The sequence below is a fragment of the Bufo gargarizans genome, chromosome 2, assembly GCF_014858855.1.
Source record: "Bufo gargarizans isolate SCDJY-AF-19 chromosome 2, ASM1485885v1, whole genome shotgun sequence".
NCBI classification, from domain to species: domain Eukaryota; kingdom Metazoa; phylum Chordata; class Amphibia; order Anura; family Bufonidae; genus Bufo; species Bufo gargarizans.
In genome coordinates, this window is record NC_058081.1 from 721741767 (window position 1) to 721763009 (window position 21243).

Below are 21243 nucleotides of genomic sequence, written 5' to 3' on the forward strand. Positions count from 1 at the left end.
CGCTGTTTTTTTCTTTGTTAAGAAAAAAGATGGTTCTTTAAGACCATGTCTGGATTTCAGGGAGCTGAACAGTATCACTTCGTGAACCTTATCCGCTTCCTCTGATCCCGGACCTCTTTAACCAGATTGTTGGGGCTAAAGTTTTTTCCAAGTTGGATCTAAGAGGGGCATACAACCCGGTCAGGGTCAGAGAAGGAGACGAATGGAAGACGGCCTTCAATACCCCTGAGGGCCATTTTGAGAATTTGGTTATGCCTTTTGGTTTGATGAATGCTCCAGCCGTCTTTCAGCATTTTGTGAACAGCATTTTTGATCATTTAATGGGGAAATTTGTATTAGTGTATCTAGATGACATTTTGATTTTTTCTCCTGATTTCAAAACTCATAAGGAACATTTACGTCAGGTCTTGCTCATCCTGCGGGAGAATAAATTGTATGCTAAACTGGAAAAATGTGTGTTTGCGGTTCCAGAAATTCAATTTCTGGGGTTTCTTCTCTCCGCTTCTGGTTTTCGCATGGACCCCGAGTAGGTCCACGCTGTGCTTGAGTGGGAGCTTCCTGAGAATCAGAAGGCGCTGATGCGTTTTTTGGGTTTTGCCAATTATTACAGGAAGTTTATTTTGAATTATTCCTCTGTTGTTAAACCACTCACTGATATGACTAGAAAGGGGGTAGATTTTTCCTCCTGGTCGGTAGAGGCGCGTAAGGCCTTTTCTAGTATCAAAGAGAGTTTTGCTTCCGCTCCCATCTTGGTACAACCTGATATCTTTCTGCCCTTCATAGTTAAGGTGGACGCTTCTGAGGTGGGTGTGGGTGTGGTCTTGTCTCAGGGTCCCTCTCCTGCCAAATTGCGACCGTGTGCCATTTTCTCGAAGAAACTCTCCTCCGCAGAGAGAAATTACGATGTGGGAGATAGCGAGTTGTTGGCCATCAAGTTGGCTTTTGAGGAGTGGCGCCATTGGCTAGAGGGAGCCAGACACCCTATTACCGTGTTTACTGACCATAAAAATCTGGCCTACTTGGAGTCAGCCAAGCGTCATAACCCGAGGCCAGATGGTCTTTGTTCTTTTCAAGGTTTAATTTTGTTGTCACGTTCCGCCCTGGGGTTAAGAATGTGAAGGCGGATGCCATGGGAATTTTGAAGACCCGGGTCCCATTTTGGCTGAAGGTGTGGTGGTCTCTGCTCTTTATCCTGAATTGGAGGCAGAGGTTCAGGTAGCCCAGTCAGAGGCTCCTGATCTTTGTCCTCCTGGGAGGTTGTTTGTGCCTCTCGCTTTAAGACACAAGATTTTTAAAGAACACCACGATACTGTCCTTGCTGGGCACCCGGGGGCAAGAGCCACAGTGGATCTCATCGCTCGGAGATTCTGGTGGCCGGCGCTTCGTAAGTCGGTTGAGGGTTTTGTGGCAGCCTGCGAGACCTGCGCTCGTGCCAAAGTCCCTCATTCACGGCCATCAGGTCCTCTCCTTCCGTTACCCATTCCTTCCCGTCCTTGGAAACATCTGTCCATGGACTTCATTACGGACCTGCCTCGTTCCTTGGGGAAGACTGTGATTCTGGTGGTGGTGGACAGTTTTAGCAAAATGGTGCATTTCATTCCTTTTCCTGGCTTGCCCAATGCTAAGACGCTGGCGCAGGAATTTATTGATCACATTGTCAAATTGCATGGTATCCCTTCAGACATAGTCTCTGATAGGGGCACGCAGTTTGTTTCCAGATTCTGGAAGGCTTTCTGTTCTCGCTTGGGGGTTCGGTTGTCATTCTCTTCTGCTTTCCACCCGCAGTCGAAAGGTCAGACAGAGCGCGTCAATCAGAATCTGGAGACATATCTGCGCTGTTTTGTGGCGGAGAATCAGGAGGATTGGTATTATTTTTTGTCCCTTGCTGAGTTTGCTTTAAATAATCGTCGTCAGGAGTCCTCTGATAAGTCAACATTTTTTGGTGCATATGGGTTTCATCTGCAGTTTGGGACATTCTCTGGAGAGGGGTCTTCTGGTTTACCTGATGAGGACAGATTCTCCTTGTCTTTGTCATCTATTTGGCAAAAGATTCAGGATAATCTAAAGAGCATGAGTGAGAGATATAAGCGTGTGGCGGATAAGAGACCTCTGCCTGGTCCGGACCTGAATGTTGGTGATCTGGTGTGGTTGTCTACTAAAAATATCAAATTGAAGGTTCCCTCCTGGAAGTTGGGTCCTAAGTTTATTGGTCCTTACAAAATCTTGTCCGTCATCAATCCTGCTGCCTACCGTCTTGATCTTCCTCAGACTTGGAAGATCCATAATGTTTTTCATAAGTCCTTATGTCCAACCCATTGTACCCTCGTCTTTGCCTCCTCCTCCGATTGTGGTTGATGGTAATCTTGAATTTCAGGTCTCTAGGATTGTGGATTCTCGTGTTGTCCGCGATTCTCTCCAGTACCTCGTTCATTGGGAGGGTTATGGTCCTGAGGAGAGGATGTGGGTCCCAGTGACGGACATTAAGGCCACTCGTCTCATCAGGGCTTTCCATAGGTCCCATCCTGAGAAGGTGGGCTCTGAGTGTCTGTAGTCCACTCGTAGAAGGAGGGGTACAGTCACCACCAGACATCTGAGAAGCTCTGACAAACGTCCTTCAGAACCTCCTCCTCGAGGTTCCTTTTGTTTTGCTTTCATTTTCTCATCTTGTTAGCCTCTCTCAGCTATCATGTAGTTGCACTGATTGCATCCCTTTAAATTCCTTCCCATACTGCATCACTTTGCGGTTTATATTCCTTCCTGGAGTGTGTGCATGCTGATCCTACTACTGAGTCTTCTACAGATAAGTTTTGTTCATTCATTTGTGTTTTCCTGTTTGCTGGATCCCAAGTGACCCTGACTCCCTCCGTATCAAGTGTAGGGACCAGGTGGACGTGTCCCCTCACTATTATAGGGTGTTCAGGTGTTATACAGTTGAGGTACGAGGATATGCGATCATCTACCATTGAGATTTTCGCATAGGCTGAGCAGTTAGGGAGAGAGCCAGGTCTGTTGCAGGGCTCTACCTTTTGTTCCTTAGTTTTGGATCCAGTCAGTCGGATCTTCATTTTGTGTCTTCTTGTTTTCTGTACACCTTCCGTGACAATAGCTGGAACTTATAAATAAACAACCAACTGGCTTGATCCCAAACTAAGGAGCATTTGGGTGAGCCCTTTAAAACCCTAAGAGCTCTCCCTGACTGCTATGCACATGCAAGGGTCTCAATGGTAGACGATTGCATGCCCACATACCTAAGACTGTGTGACACCTGAAAACCCTATAATAGTGAGGGGACACGACCACTGGCTCCCTGCACTTAATGCGGACGGAGTCAGGGTCACCTAGAATCAAGCCGGCAAGGAAACACAATAAAGGAAAAGACTTATCTGAGCAAACAGCAGCAGCTGCCTCCAGCAGTGAACACTTCATCCAGGAAGTAGTATAAACTGCAAAGTGAGGCAGTATGGGAGGGAGTACAAAGGGAGACGATTAGTCTAAATAAGTGACACCTGGCAGAAGGAAAGGAGATGACAAAGAGAAACCAAAACAAATAACGTCATACAAGAGGTAGAGAAGAACGTCTGTCAGACCTTCTCACAGAACTGGTGGTGACATTGAATCAGAAATAAAGCAAGAGTCATGTATTTTTCATGGGAATAGGAAATCACAGACAACTTCATGTCATTCAGTAGGTGGTCACTAAGTATGATTTGCACTTTTAGCTAAAGAACATGAAAAAAGGATCATCTTAATATGTGACTGATGTTGTATAGCTTTACAATAAGACTATCCATAACAGTATACACCATATTAGCTGATGTTCAATGAGTTTGCTCTATTAATGGACCAGACAAATGAATTGGTGAGAAGAAACACCACAACAGTGGATATAGAAACATCATACTGCAAGATCACATCCAAGAATTTCAAGGAAAACAAGTTACGTATAAAAGAATTTGTAAAAAGAGAATTCATTTTAAAGAAGATGAGTTCTACCCAGGAGAAAAGTTGGAAGCAATTCCATACCTGTAATAAGATGGAGAAACCCTGAATCACAAATTTATGAGGTATGACGAGAAACTGGAGATGGCTCTACAAAGATATTCTATCATACTGTAACATGGTTCATCCTTGTACATAAACAATTCCTACTAATAAAGTTTATACAAGAAAAGATCCCAGAGAAGACTTACAGGAACCCTTGGTTTGTAAAAACCAGGACATCAGGAGAAGGAATTGCATTACAAGCTGTACAAATACTGGTAGAAAAGCTCAGGTACCCTCAATAGACTACGAGAGGAATAATGCCTAGTAGATTCCAGGACTATGAACTGTAAGGATAAGGATGGTATAATGGAGTGGAGTACTAATTAGAACATTATCTAAGTGGCTTTTCTAAAGTTTTCATTAAAGCTTGTAAAGGTATCTGAAATCAGTTGCAGGGGAACTACCAGGCCGCTACCTCTTGGAGTAATCTCAGTTCAAGCGACTGCTGACCTACAAGGGTTGAGAGAGACACTGATGTGTATGAAAACCATGGTAAAGGACAGGCCGACATCAGGACAGGCAGCTCAGGGTCAGAATGGAGATCAGATCAGACAGTGAAAGGTCAGTTCCAGAAATCAGGCAAAAGTCATTAAATGGACAGGCAAATAAAGCAAACAGCACACCCTGGACGAAAATAGCAAACTAGTACCACAGGGAAGATACCTAAAGAAGCTGAGGGTAACCAGCAATTGCCTGGGGAAGATTAGGGTGCTGCCCCTCTAGGAGCTGGAGACTGTGCGCACATGCCCTATGGGCAGAAAGAGGTATTCCCAACAGGAAGCAGACCTCAGCATCACAACTCTGGCATCGGGAACCAGTGAGCAGGAAGAACGGGACAATGGTCGAACAGACTACCCGAGCCATGGAGCTATGGAGCAGGAGAGAAGCAGTTGTATGCACAGACATAACTATGCCATAATAGATGTTTTTTATTTCAAAGGAGATAAAAGATGTAAGGTGAGACAGGAACAATGCCGCAATGGAATAAATTCATGTCCTTAACCTGTTCATTTTGCTTTATATTTAACCCCTTCTCGCATATAGACATAACTGTGAATCCAGATTGCATGTGAGTTACTGCAGTCAGGCATACAGTTACATATGAACTGTTAATGGACGCTGTGACACGAGAAAGGGTCACAGGGCTGGAGACTCCACTGTCCCAGGTCCTGACGGTGGAGATCAGAGCCTTGATAAAGGTACCACTTCTGAGCTCTCTGCAGTCCCCTTTGTGCCCCTTGAAGCTTCCTCAGTCCCCCAGCATGTGCCATGCCATCCCCCTACGGAATCGAGATGACAGTGACTTTGGAACCGAGCTGGTGATATCCGCAGTGGGTATCAGCTGTAACGTACAGCTGACAATCTCCTGCAATAGCCGAAGTCAGTGCTGACACTAATCCTGGCTGTTCAACCCCTTAGGTTACATGCACTCGACAGTGAAAAAAAAAGTTGTTAAAAACAGACACATTTATGCTTCCATTTTCTGTCCGTCTGTCAATTGTTTTTCTTTTTTTCAGAAAATCCCAATCCCCTCAGTATACATAATATCCCCCATAATGGCCCTCAGCAGTAGTAACGTCCGCCATAGTGGCCCCAGCAGTAATAATTTCCCCATAGCGGCCCATAATGTCCCCCATATCGATCCCCAAATGTCCCCCATAGTGGTCCTCATCTGTAATGTTTGTTTTTAGCAAAAAAAATAAACCACTCACCACATCCACTTGCACGCTCATAGGCTAGGCATCTACTTGCACGCTCTTGATTCTGAAGGACCTGCCGAAGGGCCTGTACTCAAGTATGACGACGTTACCACGTGCTCCCAGCATGATTGTGTGGTGACGTCATCATGCTTGAACGTGAGCCCTTCGGCAGGTCCTTTAGAATTTATAGAGGAGCAACTGCCTCTGTGCGTGCAAGTGGATGAGGGGAGTTATTTTCTTTCAAACCACTAAATAGCTATATTGCACTCATGTCTAAGCAGCCATTTAAACAGTCCCATTGATTTCAATGGGTCGGTCTGGTTGTAAAAAGAGCCAAAAACACGACATTGTCCTATTTTTTGACTGCTACTATTCACTGGTAATCAAAATATCGACCATGTGAATAGACCCATAGACTGCAATGGTTACGAAAATGGTTGTAGAGAGGAACAGAGCTCCCTCTCTCCCCTTATGGGCCCTCATGACACATTTGCAGGGTTACAACGACTGCCATGACAGCCGGAGGCATAAAAAAAGGCCTCCAGGCTTGATGTACTGAGTCTGAACAGGACAGGGGTGAGCATAAAACTGACATTACAATACACTGCAATAGATGACTATTGAAGTGTATTGTACTGCTATTAGATGACTGGATCTTCAAAAAGCAATTGAGACTTAAAAAAATAAAAAAAAAGTAACAAATATAAAAAGGAAAAAAAATCAATCTTAAAAAATAAATAAATAGCTTTTCCCATTTAAAAAATACAAAAAACAATATATACTGTAATTGGTATTGCTGCATCCTTAACAACCTGATCTATAAAAGGATCACGTTACTGATACGTATGGTGAACACAGTTAAAAATATGTTGCTTTTTTCACCTCACCTCCCCAAAAAATGGTAGAAAAAGCAATGAAAATGCTAAATGTACCCCAGAATGGTACCAATAAAAACTACAGTCTGTCCCACAAAAAAGCAAGCCCTCAGACAGCCACATTGGCACAAAAATATAAATATTATGGACATGTCCATTTCTAATACTGGGCAAGGGGTGTGACCGCACAGGGCGCACCTCGCTACCTCAAGGAAGGGGCTGCAGTCCGACACTATTAGGTAATGCGTGCTTCCATTGGAAGCACTCAGCCATTTTCTGTAATAGGCTCCAGGCCTAGTGCAGGTGGCGCAATGACATCATCACAGTGCCATCAGAGCCATGCAGAATACAGTACTGGAAACAGGCCTGAAGATGGCATAGCGGCATAGATGTATTTGAGCTTGTTAGTGGCATGCTATTAGGCCACTATTAGGGGGAGGTCATTATTATAACTCGGGGGCACTACTGAGGGAGGGGGGGTCCTACTGTGCACACTAAAAGGTGAGAATTTTTGTATTGGCACACTTTATAAGATTTTTTTTTACTGACACACATGGGAGGCCACTATGGTTGGACATTTACTGCAGGGGGCACTAAAAGAATCCATTTATTTTACTGGTAGATGTTATAAAAGGCATTTTTATACTGGCACATTTAAGGGGCCATTTTTTGTACTAGCTCACATTATAAGGGGAATTATTACTCTTGGAGGACACTATTTTGGGTTTTATTACTACTGGGAGACTATGGAATACATGATTACTAGTATGAGCAATATTGAGGGCACAGCGGGCACAGGGTGGCAGGATAGGGTGTACTATTTTGCACTCCTTCCCTTTTGAGCCCTACTGTGTGCCTATAAAGAGGTTTATGGACACATATGGCATGCTTCTCTTAACTGTAGAAGCAGAGTAAGAAATGTGGAGGTTATTGTGTGGCTGTTAACCCTTGCTATGTTACAGAAAATGGATTACATTTTTTTATTTTTTTATTTATTTCATCTCCTTAGTCCTTATTGCTTTGATTCCTGTTGATGCAAGATAATACTATACAATATCAGAAATAGTCAATATGACATCTTACAGTGCACTCATTGTTAGATACTGTAGTATGTTGATATGGTCTTTAACTACCTCCCGTCACACTAACACCGAAAGGCGTTATTGCTGCGGCGCTCCCAGGTCACACTAACGCCGATTGCGTCATCTCGCGCGAGCCGAGATTTCCTGTGAATGCGCGCACACAGGAGCTCGCGTTCACAGGATCGCGTAGTTCACAAGTTCATTTGCAGCCTGCCGGCCACGATCATTGGCTGGCAGGCTGTGGATTTTTGAATCGACCAATGAAATGGTTATGTCAGAAGCTATTTTGAAAATAGCGTCTGATATAACTGCTGCCTGGTCCTGTGGTGGTCCCTTTTGCTTGGATCGACCACCAGAGGACACAGGCAGCTCTGTAAGTAGCACCAAATCACCACACTACACATTACATATTACCCTGTCACTTATTAACCCCTTATTTAGCACGTGATCACCCATATTAGACTCCCTAATCACCCTGATCACCCCTTATCCACCCCCCTGTCATTGATCACCCCCCCGTAAGGGTCCCTCTTCCCTGCCAGGCAGTTAGCTACTTGTTAGGTAGTTTACCGGCCAGCCCACCGCACCGCAGTCACCGATTAGTCACCGGGTAGTCTCAGAGGAATACCCCCTAAATTTAGTGAACCCAAAATGTCAAACATGGGGTATTCCGCTGAAGAGGCCTACAGGATTCTGGCCGTGATGGATGAAAGCGATGGGGACGCCTCATCCGCTGAATCCAGTGGTTCAGAATATGAACCTGTAGACAGCAGTGGCACTCTAACCTCTAGCGAAGATGACGAGGTAGAGGTCCCTGCTACGGTCAGGCGTACCCGATCCCATGTCAGAGTTCTGCAAACCCCACATGATGATCCTCATTTGCAGCAGAGTGGTGCTAGCGCTGATCTTGTTTATGGTGCGGCATACACCAGCAGCGCAGCACACCCTGGACCTTCTACCAGCACTGCCGTATTCCCTGGTGAAGTGGCGAGCACCAGAAGGGCAGTTCCAGCTGGTACGGTGGCACGTGCAATAACTCCCCAGTCGCAGCCACCGCGTTCACAGGCCCGTAGAACCCTAACCCTGGGTTCAGACCTGAGCGTTCTGAAACGAGCGCTCTGTATGCGCGATTGTGCCGGCGTTTACAATCGCGCATACAGAGACAAGCGAACACACATTGTCGCGCGTTCCCGAAAGTCTATGTATGGGAACGCGCGACAAACGCCCCAAAAAAATCTCAAGAACTTGTTTGAGCGTCGGGCATTTTACAGCGCGATCGTACGCGCTGTAAAACGCCCAGGTGAGAACCATTCCCATAGGGAAGCATTGGTTTCTCCTTGTTGAGCGTTTTACAGCGCGTAGGAACGCGCTGTAAAACGCTCAGGTGTGAACTTAGGGTTAGTCTCCCAGAGGTGCTGGCAAATCCTAATTGGCAATCCCTTGATTCCGCCGCACCCGTATTGCCCCCTTTCACCGCCCAGTCTGGAGTTCGCGTGGAGATGGCTCATTTAGGATCGGCCCTTCAGTTTTTTGAGCTGTTCTTCACCGCCGATCTCTATGACCTAGTTGTGGCAGAAATCCTCAGCATGCGGTCATATTGGTCTAAAGACCCAATACATTACATGCCCATGTTCTCTGCTGCAATGTCCAGGGCACGTTTTGAGGTCATCATGTGCTTTATGCATTTCGCTGACAATAGCACCTGTCATCCAAGAGGCCACCCTGCTTATGACCGGCTCCACAATATTCGGCCCCTCATATACCATTTGTCATCCAGATTTGCAGATGCGTATACCCCTAATCAAAACATCTGCATAGACGAGTCCCTAGTACATTTTACCGGGCGCCTTGGCATAAAACAGTACATCCCCAGCAAGCGCGCCCGGTATGGGGTCAAACTATATAAGCTCTGTGAAAGGGCCACAGGCTATACATATCGTTTTAGGGTCAATGAGGGAAAAGACTCAAAACTGGAGCCGGTCGGATGTCCTGACTACCTGGGGAGCAGTGGCAAGATTGTCTGGGACTTGGTGTCACCCTTATTCCACAAGGGGTACCACTTATACGTGGACAATTTTTACTCAAGCGTGGCCCTCTTTCGGCACTTACATCTAGTCGGAATTCAATGGTGTGGCACCGCACGACCTAGTCGCCGGGGCTTCCCCCAACGGCTCGTTAGTACCCGACTTGCACGGGGGGAGAGGGCTGCCTTGTGTGACCAAGAACTGCTTGCGGTAAAGTGGAGGGACAAGAGGGACGTTTACCTTCTGTCCACCATTCACGCAGACATGACTGTACAAATTGAAAGGGCAACTGGAGTCATTGTGAAACCCCTCTCTGTCCACGACTATAACCTTCACATGGGAGGGGAGGACTTCAATCACCAGATGTTGGCTCCCTATTTAGTTTTCCGACGCACCAGATGCTGGTATAAGAAGGTTTATTTGATCCAATTGGCGATGTATAATAGTTTTGTTCTCTACAGTAAGGCTGGGAGAACAGGATCCTTCCTAAAATTCCAGGAAGAGATCATTTCGGAAATCCTGTATCCAGGAGGGTCCGTGCCCCAAGGCCCTGATGTAGTGAGCCGGCTACATGGCAGACACTTCCCGTCTGTCTATCCTGGTACCCCAACTCAACGTTCCCCAAGAAAAAGATGTTGTGTCTGTAGCAGGGGTGGAATAAGGCGTGACACCACCTTTTTTTGTTCTGACTATCCTGACCAGCCTGCCCTATGCATAGGGGAGTGTTTCCGCAAGTTCCACACTCAGGTACACTATTAGCATAGGGATTGCGTACACAGGACTGGCACACAGGGGTCTTAGGGCCCTTTCACACAGAGCTGCCACAAACCTCTCCTTTCACCTGGGACAAAGTGCATAATGTACTTCGCCACATCTCTGGGCGCTTTGCGCTTTGCACATTGTCCCATGGGGAAAGAGAGGTTTGTCCAATAAAGGTAAAAAAAACAAAAAAAAATTAAAAAATCACCGGTAAGCAAAAAAGTTATGGTTCTGTTTCAAAAGTTTATAAAAGTTAATGTTCTCTAAAGTTAATGTTAATAAATTTATTGCGTTGCGGCCTGTTTTTATTTTTTTAATTTTTTTTATTTACCTTCTAGGTGGACCAAGTGATCAAGCAGCTGCAGCACTGATGTGCATTCTGACAGAAGCATTGCGCTGCTGTCAGATTTCACAAAAGTCAGTGTATGCGGCGCTGCAAGACGAGATTTCTCCTCTGCAGTAAAAGATACATTTGCCGAGGCATATGAGCTGAGGAGGCGGCGGTGTTCATATACTTTGGCAAACACTTTGTATATATAAAAAAAATATTAAAAATCCCGGCAATGATTTATTCATTCACATAGATTGATGTGAATGGAGAAATCGGGTTTGCCAGGGCATACGAGGTAAGTGGGTATGGATGTTGGGCGGAGCTCCTATGTCCTGGCAGACGCCTTTCCCCTCCTTTTTTTTTTTTGGCAGAGATTTTTTCATCCACATTGATCGATGCGAATGAAGAAATCTGTGCCGTTCATTTTTTTCTTTCAGCCCAGAGGCTGAGCGAAAAAAAAAATCTCATTACCCGTATGCTCAATATAAGGAGAATAGCAGAAACTCCTAATGCTGGCCATACATGTAATGATTGCGGAGACCCTCAAATGCCAGGGCAGTACAAACACCCCACAAGTGAGCCCATTTTGGAAAGAAGACACCCCAAGGTATTCGCTGAGGGGCATATTGAGTCCATGAAAGATTGAAATTTTTGTTCCAAGTTAGTGGAAATTGAGACTTTGTGAGAAAAAATAAAATAAAAAAAATTATGCTAACTTATGCCAAAAAAAAAAAATTCTATGAACTCGCCATGCCCCTCATTGAATACCTTGGGGTGTCTTCTTTTCAAAATGGGGTCACATGTGGGGTATTTATACTGCCCTGGCTTTTTAGGGGCCCTAAAGCGTGAGAAGAAGTCTGGGATCCAAATGTCTAAAAATGCCCTCCTAAAAGGAATTTGGGCACCTTTGCGCATCTAGGCTGTGGTATCGCCGTACTCAAGAGAAGTTGGGGAATGTGTTTTGGGGTGTCATTTTACATATACCCATGCTGGGTGAGATAAATATCGTGGTCAAATGCCAAATTTGTATAAAAAAAATGGGAAATGTTGTCTTTTGCCAAGATATTTCTCTCACCCAGCATGGGTATATGTAAAATGACACCACAAAACACATTCCCCAACTTCTCCTGAGTACGGCGATACCACATGTATGACACTTTTTTGCCGCCTAGGAGGGCAAATGGGCACACATTCCAAAGAGCATCTTTAGGATTTCACAGGTCATTTTTTACACATTTTAATTTCAAACTACTTACCAAACATTAGGGCCCCTAGAATGCCAGGGCAGTATAACTACCCCACAAGTGACCCCATTTTGGAAATAAGACACCCCAAGGTATTCCGTGAGGGGCATGGCAAGTTCCTATAATTTTTATTTTTTGTCACAAGTTAGCGGAAAATGATGATTTATTTTTTTTCCTTACAAAGTCTCATATTCCACTAACTTGCGACAAAAAAAATAAAAAATTCTAGGAACTCGCCATGCCCCTCACGGAGTACCTTGGGGTGTCTTCTTTCCAAAATGGGGTCACTTGTGGGGTAGTTATACTGCCCTGGCATTTTAGGGGCCCATATGCGTGAGAAGTATTTTGCAATCAAAATCTGTAAAAAATGGCCTGTGAAATCAGAAAGGTGCTCTTTGGAATGTGTGCCCCTTTGCCCACCTTGGCTGCAAAAATGTGTCACACATGTGGTATCGCCGTACTCAGGAGAAGTTGGGTTATGTGTTTTGGGGTGTCATTTTACATATACCCATGCTGGGTGAGAGAAATATCTTGGCAAAAGACAACATTTCCCATTTTTTTATACAAAGTTGGCATTTGACCAAGATATTTATCTCACCCAGCATGGGTATATGTAAAATGACACCCCAAAACACATTGCCCAACTTCTCCTGAGTACGATACCAGATGTGTGACACTTTTTTGCAGCCTAGGTGGGCAAAGGGGCACACATTCCAAAGAGCACCTTTTGGATTTCACCGTAAATTTTTTTTACAGATTTTGATTGCAAACTACTTCTCACGCATATGGGCCCCTAAAATGCCAGGGCAGTATAACTACCCCACAAGTGACCCCATTTTGGAAAGAAGACACCCCAAGGTATTTTGTGATGGGCATAGTGAGTTCATGGAGGTATTTATTTTTTGTCACAAGTTAGTGGAATATGAGACTTTGTAAGAAAAAAAAAGAAAAGATCATCATTTTCCGCCAACTTGTGACAAAAAATAAAAAGTTCTATGAACTCACTATGCCCATCAGCGAATATCTTAGGGTGTCTACTTTCCGAAATGGGGTCATTTGTGGGGGGTTTCTACTGTCTGGGCATTGTTGAACCTCAGGAAACATGACAGGTGCTCAGAAAGTCAGAGCTGCTTCAAAAAGCGGAATTTCACATTTTTGTACCATAGTTTGTAAACGCTATAACTTTTACCCAAACCATTTTATCAAAGACATGTAGAACAATAAATTTAGCGAAAAATTTCATTTTTTTGCAAAAAAATCGTTAAATTTCGATTAATAACAAAAAAAGTAAAAATGTCAGCAGCAATGAAATACCACCAAATGAAAGCTCTATTAGTGAGAAGAGAAGGAGGTAAAATTCATTTGGGTGGTAAGTTGCATGACCGAGCAATAAACCGCTAAAGTTGTGGTGTGCCGATTTGTAAAAAAGGGCCTGGTCACTAGGGGGGTATAAACCTGTGGTCCTTAAGTGGTTAAGGCTACTTGGATCCGGCAGGGTCCAGCAAAAACACTTCCATCGCTGATAATACAATCATCTGCATCCATTATGAACGGATCTGGTTGTATTATCTTTAACAGTGCCAAGACGGATACGTCATTAACTCCATTGAAAGTTAAGGGGGGACTGATACGTTTTCTATTGTGGCAGAGAAAACTGATCCGTTCCCATTGACTTGTATTGGGGGTAATGCCGGATCCGTCTTGCTCCACATCCCAGGACGGAAAGCAAAATACAACATGTTGCGGTTTGCTCTACGGCATGGGAACGCAACTAAATGGAACGCAATGCATTTTGGAGCTCTCCGTTCTGTTCAGTTCAGTTTTGAGTTTTGAGATCTATATTAAGGCCTTTCATGGGTTACTCAGTTCAAAAAAATATATACTGTATATCATTCTTATCTCATCCATTTGATCGCGAAGAGGCTGCCGCGGCCATCTTGATTGAAGTAGCGTGAAATCTCGCTCGGCCTGTGATGAGGTCATCAATCATACATAACCGCGCTCAAGATTTTTTATTTTTAGCACTATTTCAGGGGAAATCGATTAGTTACCATGAAGCACGAGCAATGTCGGCTCCACGGCGAATCTAATTTTTCCTGAAATTTGGATCAAATTCCACTTTGTCAGCTTTGATTTGCTCAACAATAGCCATAATCATCAACATAAAAATAGGCAGATGCTTGAAATAGATCACTGTGTGAGGTGAATCTATAGAATATAGGAGCTTCACTTTTTGAATTTAATTACTGAAATAAATAAAAAAAATTATGATATTCTAATTATTTTTATGCATCTGTACATTACAGCCGTGTATGATCATATGACGCATTCTCTCACACTTACCAGCCACAATAATGTAGGTTTTTTGGTCTTTATAACTATATTTCACTTTACTGTCTTTGCTGTCTTCAAAACTGAAGTAATATTCCGTATCATCTTCTCTCCTGGCGTCAGTTATGGTCAGGGTGCAGTCTCCGGAATCTGGATTTCCCGTCAGTTTGAAGTTTGCTTTTTGCCCAGCCCTGGATTCATCATTAGTGGCTACGATAGATTCTGAATAGAGCTCTCTCCAGTATCCAAAGGAATTACTGAACGTATTTCTGCCATCAGCAGTGAAGCTACAAGGAATTGAGGCATCGTGACCCTCCTGCACCCGGACACTGGAAACCACTTCAATAGAATAGCTCGGCATCTGGCCTGTGACACCTATAGAAGGATAAAGGAGGACAATAAGTATAATCCACAGAGATATTAACAGATTTATTGTTAAACATTTACCTACATGGAGCAGGGTTAGCGCCCCATCTCTTAACTCAAATTTCTTAACTCATCGCGTTATCTTGAGAAAAAAGCCATTGAAAAGCAATTGAAGGTGTTTGCTTAGATTAGATAACACAACTCAGAAATCTCAGAAAACAGGAGTGTTAACTCTACTCCATCTGTATTTCTTTCATTCTGTCACTCCAGGCTATGTACACCTTCGGGGGCAGTTTTTTTTTATTATAGCATTTTACTCATTTTGGGCTATAAATCACTTTTTCAATTGGTCTTCATTAGGGATGAGCGAACCCGGACTGTATAGTTCGGGTTCGTACCGAATTTTGGGGTGTCCGTGACACGGACCCGAACCCGGACATTTTCGTAAAAGTCTGGGTTCGGGTTCGGTGTTCGTCGCTTTTTTGGCGCTTTTTGAAAGGCTGCAAAGCAGCCAATCAACAAGCGTCATACTACTTGCCCCAAGAGGCCATCACAGCCATGCCTACTATTGGCATGGCTGTGATTGGCCAGAGCACCATGTGACCCAGCCTCTATTTAAGCTGGAGTCACATAGCGCCGCCCGTCACTCTGCTCTGATTAGCGTAGGGAGAGGTTGCGGCTGCGACAGTAGGGCGAGATTAGGCAGATTAACTCCTCCAAAGGACTTGATTAATTGATCGATCTGCAGCTGTGGATCATTGAGCTGCTGATACTCAATTGCTCACTGTATTTAGGCTGCCCAGACCGTTTGTCAGTCACTTATTTCTGGGGTGATCGGCGGCCATTTTGTGTCTTGTGGCGCGCCAGCACAAGCTGCGACCAAGTGCATTTAACCCTTAATGGTGTGGTTGTTTTTTGGCTAATTCCTACATCAGTGTGAAGCTGTCACACCAAGTGCATTTAACCAGCAATAGTCTGGTTATTTTTTGGCCATATACTACATCAGGGGCAAGCTGTCACCAAGTGCATTTAACCCTCAATGGTGTGGTTGTTTTTTGGCTAAATCCTACATCAGGGTGAAGCTGTCACACCAAGTGCATTTAACCAGCAATAGTCTGTTTATTTTTTGGCCATATACTACATCAGAAGCAAGCTGCGCCCGTCACCAAGTGCATTTAACCCTCAGTAGTGTGGTTTGTCAAGCTGTCACACCAAGTGCATTTAACCATCAATAGTGTGGTTATTTTTTGGCCATATCCCAGTCTAATTCTGTCAGTAAACCTATACCTGTCACCCAGCGCCTAAATACTAGGCCTCAAATTTATATCCCGCTAAATCTGTCGTTACCGCTGTAGCTGGGCAAGTTATTTAGTGTCCGTTCAAGCACATTTTTTGTTCTGGGTTGCAATACAATTCCCAATTTAGCAATTTCAAAATTTAGTGGTTTCTGCTGTATCAGAGCTATTTGAAATCTATCCCTAAAAGGGTATATCATATTGAAGGTGCACATAGGGTCATTCAGAATAACTTCACACACCCGCTACTGTGCATTTCCAAGTCTAATTCTGTCAGTAAACCCATATCTGTCACCCAGCGCCTAAATACTAGGCCTCAAATTTATATCCAGCTAAATCTGTCGTTACTGCTGTAGCTGGGCGAGTTATTTAGTGTCCGTTCAAGCACATTTTTTGTTCTGGGTTGAAATACAATTCCCAATTCAGCAATTTCATAATTTAGTGGTTTCTGCTGTATCAGAGCTATTTGAAATCTATCCCTAAAAGGGTATATCATATTGAAGGTGCACATAGGGTCATTCTGAATAACTTCACACACACGCTACTGTGCATTTCCAAGTCTAATTCTGTCAGTAAACCCATACCTGTCACCCAGCGCCTAAATACTAGGCCTCAAATTTATATCCAGCTAAATCTGTCGTTACTGCTGTAGCTGGGCGAGTTATTTAGTGTCCGTTCAAGCACATTTTTTGTTCTGGGTTGAAATACAATTCCCAATTCAGCAATTTCATAATTTAGTGGTTTCTGCTGTATCAGAGCTATTTGAAATCTATCCCTAAAAGGGTATATCATATTGAAGGTGCACATAGGGTCATTCTGAATAACTTCACACACACGCTACTGTGCATTTCCAAGTCTAATTCTGTCAGTAAACCCATACCTGTCACACAGCGCCTAAATACTAGGCCTCAAATTTATATCCAGCTAAATCTGTCGTTACTGCTGTAGCTGGGCAAGTTATTTAGTGTCCGTTTAAGCACATTTTTTGTTCTGGGTTGAAATACAATTCCCAATTCAGCAATTTCATAATTTAGTGGTTTCTGCTGTATCAGAGCTATTTGAAATCTATCCCTAAAAGGGTATATCATATTGAAGGTGCACATAGGGTCATTCAGAATAACTTCACACACCCGCTACTGTGCATTTCCAAGTCTAATTCTGTCAGTAAACCTATACCTGTCACCCAGCACCTAAATACTAGGCCTCAAATTTATATTCAGCTGAATTTAAATACAATACATTAGGCCAAATAATATTTTTGTTGTTGTGGTGAACGATAACAATGAGGAAAACATCTAGTAAGGGACGCGGACGTGGACATGGTCGTGGTGGTGTTAGTGGACCCTCTGGTGCTGGGAGAGGACGTGGCCGTTCTGCCACATCCACACGTCCTAGTGTACCAACTACCCCAGGTCCCAGTAGCCGCCAGAATTTACAGCGATATATGGTGGGGCCCAATGCCGTTCTAAGGATGGTAAGGCCTGAGCAGGTACAGGCATTAGTCAATTGGGTGGCGGACAGTGGATCCAGCACGTTCACATTATCTCCCACCCAGTCTTCTGCAGAAAGCGCACAGATGGCGCCTGAAAACCAACCCCATCAGTCTGTCACATCACCCCCATGCATACCAGGGAAACTGTCTCAGCCTCAAGTTATGCAGCAGTCTCTTATGCTGTTTGAAGACTCTGCTGGCAGGGTTTACCAAGAGCATCCACCTAGCCCTTCCCCAGCGGTGAAAGACATAGAATGCACTGACGCACAACCACTTATGTTTCCTGATGATGAGGACATGGGAATACCACCTCAGCATGTCTCTGATGATGACGAAACACAGGTGCCAACTGCTGCGTCTTTCTGCAGTGTGCAGACTGAACAGGAGGTCAGGGATCAAGACTGGGTGGAAGACGATGCAGGGGACGATGAGGTCCTAGACCCCACATGGAATGAAGGTCGTGCCACTGACTTTCACAGTACGGAGGAAGAGGCAGTGGTGAGACCGAGCCAACAGCGTAGCAAAAGAGGGAGCAGTGGGCAAAAGCAGAACACCCGCCGCCAATAGACTCCGCCTGCTACTGACCGCCGCCATCTTGGACCGAGCACCCCAAAGGCAGCTTCAAGGAGTTCCCTGGCATGGCACTTCTTCAAACAATGTGCTGACGACAAGACCCGAGTGGTTTGCACGCTGTGCCATCAGAGCCTGAAGCGAGGCATTAACGTTCTGAACCTTAGCACAACCTGCATGACCAGGCACCTGCATGCAAAGCATGAACTGCAGTGGAGTAAACACCTTAAAAACAAGGAACTCACTCAGGCTCCCCCTGCTACCTCTTCTGCTGCTGCCGCCTCGGCCTCTTCTGCTGCTGCCGCCTCCGCCTCTTCCTCCGCCTCTGGAGGAACGTTGGCACCTGTCGCCCAGCAAACAGGGGATGTACCACCAACACCACCACCACCTCCGTCACCAAGCATCTCAACCATGTCACACGGCAGCGTTCAGCTCTCCATCTCACAAACATTTGAGAGAAAGCGTAAATTCCCACCTAGCCACCCTCGATCCCTGGCCCTGAATGCCAGCATTTCTAAACTACTGGCCTATGAAATGCTGTCATTTAGGCTGGTGGACACAGACAGCTTCAAACAGCTTATGTCGCTTGCTGTCCCACAGTATGTTGTTCCTAGCCGGCACTACTTCTCCAAGAGAGCCATGCCTTCCCTGCACAACCAAGTATCCGATAAAATCAAGTGTGCACTGTGCAACGCCATCTGTAGCAAGGTCCGCCTAACCACAAATACGTGGACCAGTTGGCACGGCCAGGGACGCTATATCTCCCTAACTGCACACTGGGTAAATGTAGTGGCAGCTGGGCCCCAGGCGGAGAGCTGTTTGGCGCACGTCCTTCCGCCGCCAAGGATCGCAGGGCAACATTCTTTGCCTCCTGTTGCCACCTCCTCCTTCTCGGCTTCCTCCTCCTCTTCTTCCACCTGCTCATCCAGTCAGCCACACACCTTCACCACCAACTTCAGCACAGCCCGGGGTAAACGTCAGCAGGCCATTCTGAAACTCATATGTTTGGGGGACAGGCCCCACACCGCACAGGAGTTGTGGCGGGGTATAGAACAACAGACCGACGAGTGGTTGCTGCCGGTGAGCCTCAAGCCCGGCCTGGTGGTGTGCGATAATGGGCAAAATCTCGTTGCAGCCCTGGGACTAGCCGGTTTGACCCACATCCCTTGCTTGGCGAATGTGCTGAATTTGGTGGTGCAGAAGTTCATTCACAACTACCCCGACATGTCAGAGATGCTGCATAAAGTGCGGGCCGTCTGTTCGCGCTTCCGGCGTTCACATCCTGCCGCTGCTCGCCTGTCTGCGCTACAGCGTAACTTCGGCCTTCCCGCTCACCGCCTCATATGCGACGTGCCCACCAGGTGGAACTCCACCTTGCACATGCTGGACAGACTGTGCGAGCAGCAGCAGGCCATAGTGGAGTTTCAGCTGCAGCACGCACGGGTCAGTCGCACTACGGAATAGCACCACTTCACCACCAATGACTGGGCCTCCATGCTAGACCTGTGTGCCCTGTTGCGCTGTTTCGAGTACTCCACCAACATGGCCAGTGGCGATGACGCCGTTATCAGCGTTACAATACCACTTCTATGTCTCCTTGAGAAAACACTTAGGGCGATGATGGAAGAGGAGGTGGCCCAGGAGGAGGAGGAAGAGGGGTCATTTTTAGCACTTTCAGGCCAGTCTCTTCGAAGTAACTCAGAGGGAGGTTTTTTGCAACAGCAGAGGCCAGGTACAAATGTGGCCAGCCAGGGCCCACTACTGGAGGACGAGGAGGATGAGGATGAGGAGGAGGTGGAGGAGGATGAGGATGAAGCATGGTCACAGCGGGGTGGCACCCAACGCAGCTCGGGCCCATCACTGGTGCGTGGCTGGGGGGAAAAGCAGGACGATGACGATACGCCTCCCACAGAGGACAGCTTGTCCTTACCCCTGGGCAGCCTGGCACACATGAGCGACTACATGCTGCAGTGCCTGCGCAACGACAGCAGAGTTGCCCACATTTTAACGTGTGCGGACTACTGGGTTGCCACCCTGCTGGATCCACGGTACAAAGACAATGTGCCCACCTTACTTCCTGTACTGGAGCGTGATAGGAAGATGCGCGAGTACAAGCGCACGTTGGTAGACGCGCTACTGAGAGCATTCCCAAATGTCACAGGGGAACAAGTGGAAGCCCGAGGCCAAGGCAGAGGAGGAGCAAGAGGTCGCCAAGGCAGCTGTGTCACGGCCAGCTCCTCTGAGGGCAGGGTTAGCATGGCAGAGATGTGGAAAAGTTTTATCAACACGCCACAGCTAACTGCACCACCACCTGATACGCAACGTGTTAGCAGGAGGCAACATTTCACTAACATGGTGGAACAGTACATGTGCACACCCCTCCACGTACTGACTGATGGTTCGGCCCCATTCAACTTCTGGGTCTCTAAATTGTCCACGTGGCCAGAGCTAGCCTTTTATGCCTTGGAGGTGCTGGCCTGCCCGGCGGCCAGCGTTTTGTCTGAACGTGTATTCAGCACGGCAGGGGGCGTCATTACAGACAAACGCAGCCGCCTGTCTACAGCCAATGTGGACAAGCTGACGTTCATAAAAATGAACCAGGCATGAATCCCACAGGACCTGTCCGTCCCTTGTCCAGATTAGACATTAACTACCTCCCCTTAACCATATATTATTGGACTCCAGGGCACTTCCTCATTCAATCCTATTTTTATTTTCCTTTTACCATTATATTGCGAGGCTACCCAAAGTTGAATGAACCTCTCCTCTGTCTGGGTGCCGGGGCCTAAATATATGCCAATGGACTGTTCCAATGTTGGGTGACGTGAAGCCGGATTCTCTGCTATGACATGCAGACTAATTCTCTGCTGACATGAAGCCAGATTGTCTGTTACGGGACCTCTCTCCTCTGCCTGTGTGCTGGGCCTAAATATATGCCAATGGGCTGTTGCAGTGGTGGCTGACGTGAAGCCTGATTCTCTGCTATGACATGCAGGCTAATTCTCTGCTGACATGAAGACAGATTGTCTGTTACGGGACCTCTCTCCTCTGTCTGTGTGCTGGGCCTAAATATATGTCAATGGACTGTTGCAGTGGTGGCTGACGTGAAGCCTGATTCTCTGCTATGACA

At 45.9% G+C, this 21243-nt stretch overlaps 1 protein-coding gene across 1 annotated transcript in view; it reads right to left on the minus strand.

Moving 5' to 3' along the window:
• The window catches only part of LOC122926363, a 504077-nt gene that overhangs the window by 280786 nt on the left and 202048 nt on the right, over nt 1-21243 (minus strand). Inside the window, exon 3 of the mRNA XM_044277738.1 lies at nt 14403-14765. Coding sequence (XP_044133673.1) covers nt 14403-14765 — 363 coding nt within the window. The remainder of the gene's footprint in view (nt 1-14402; nt 14766-21243) is intronic.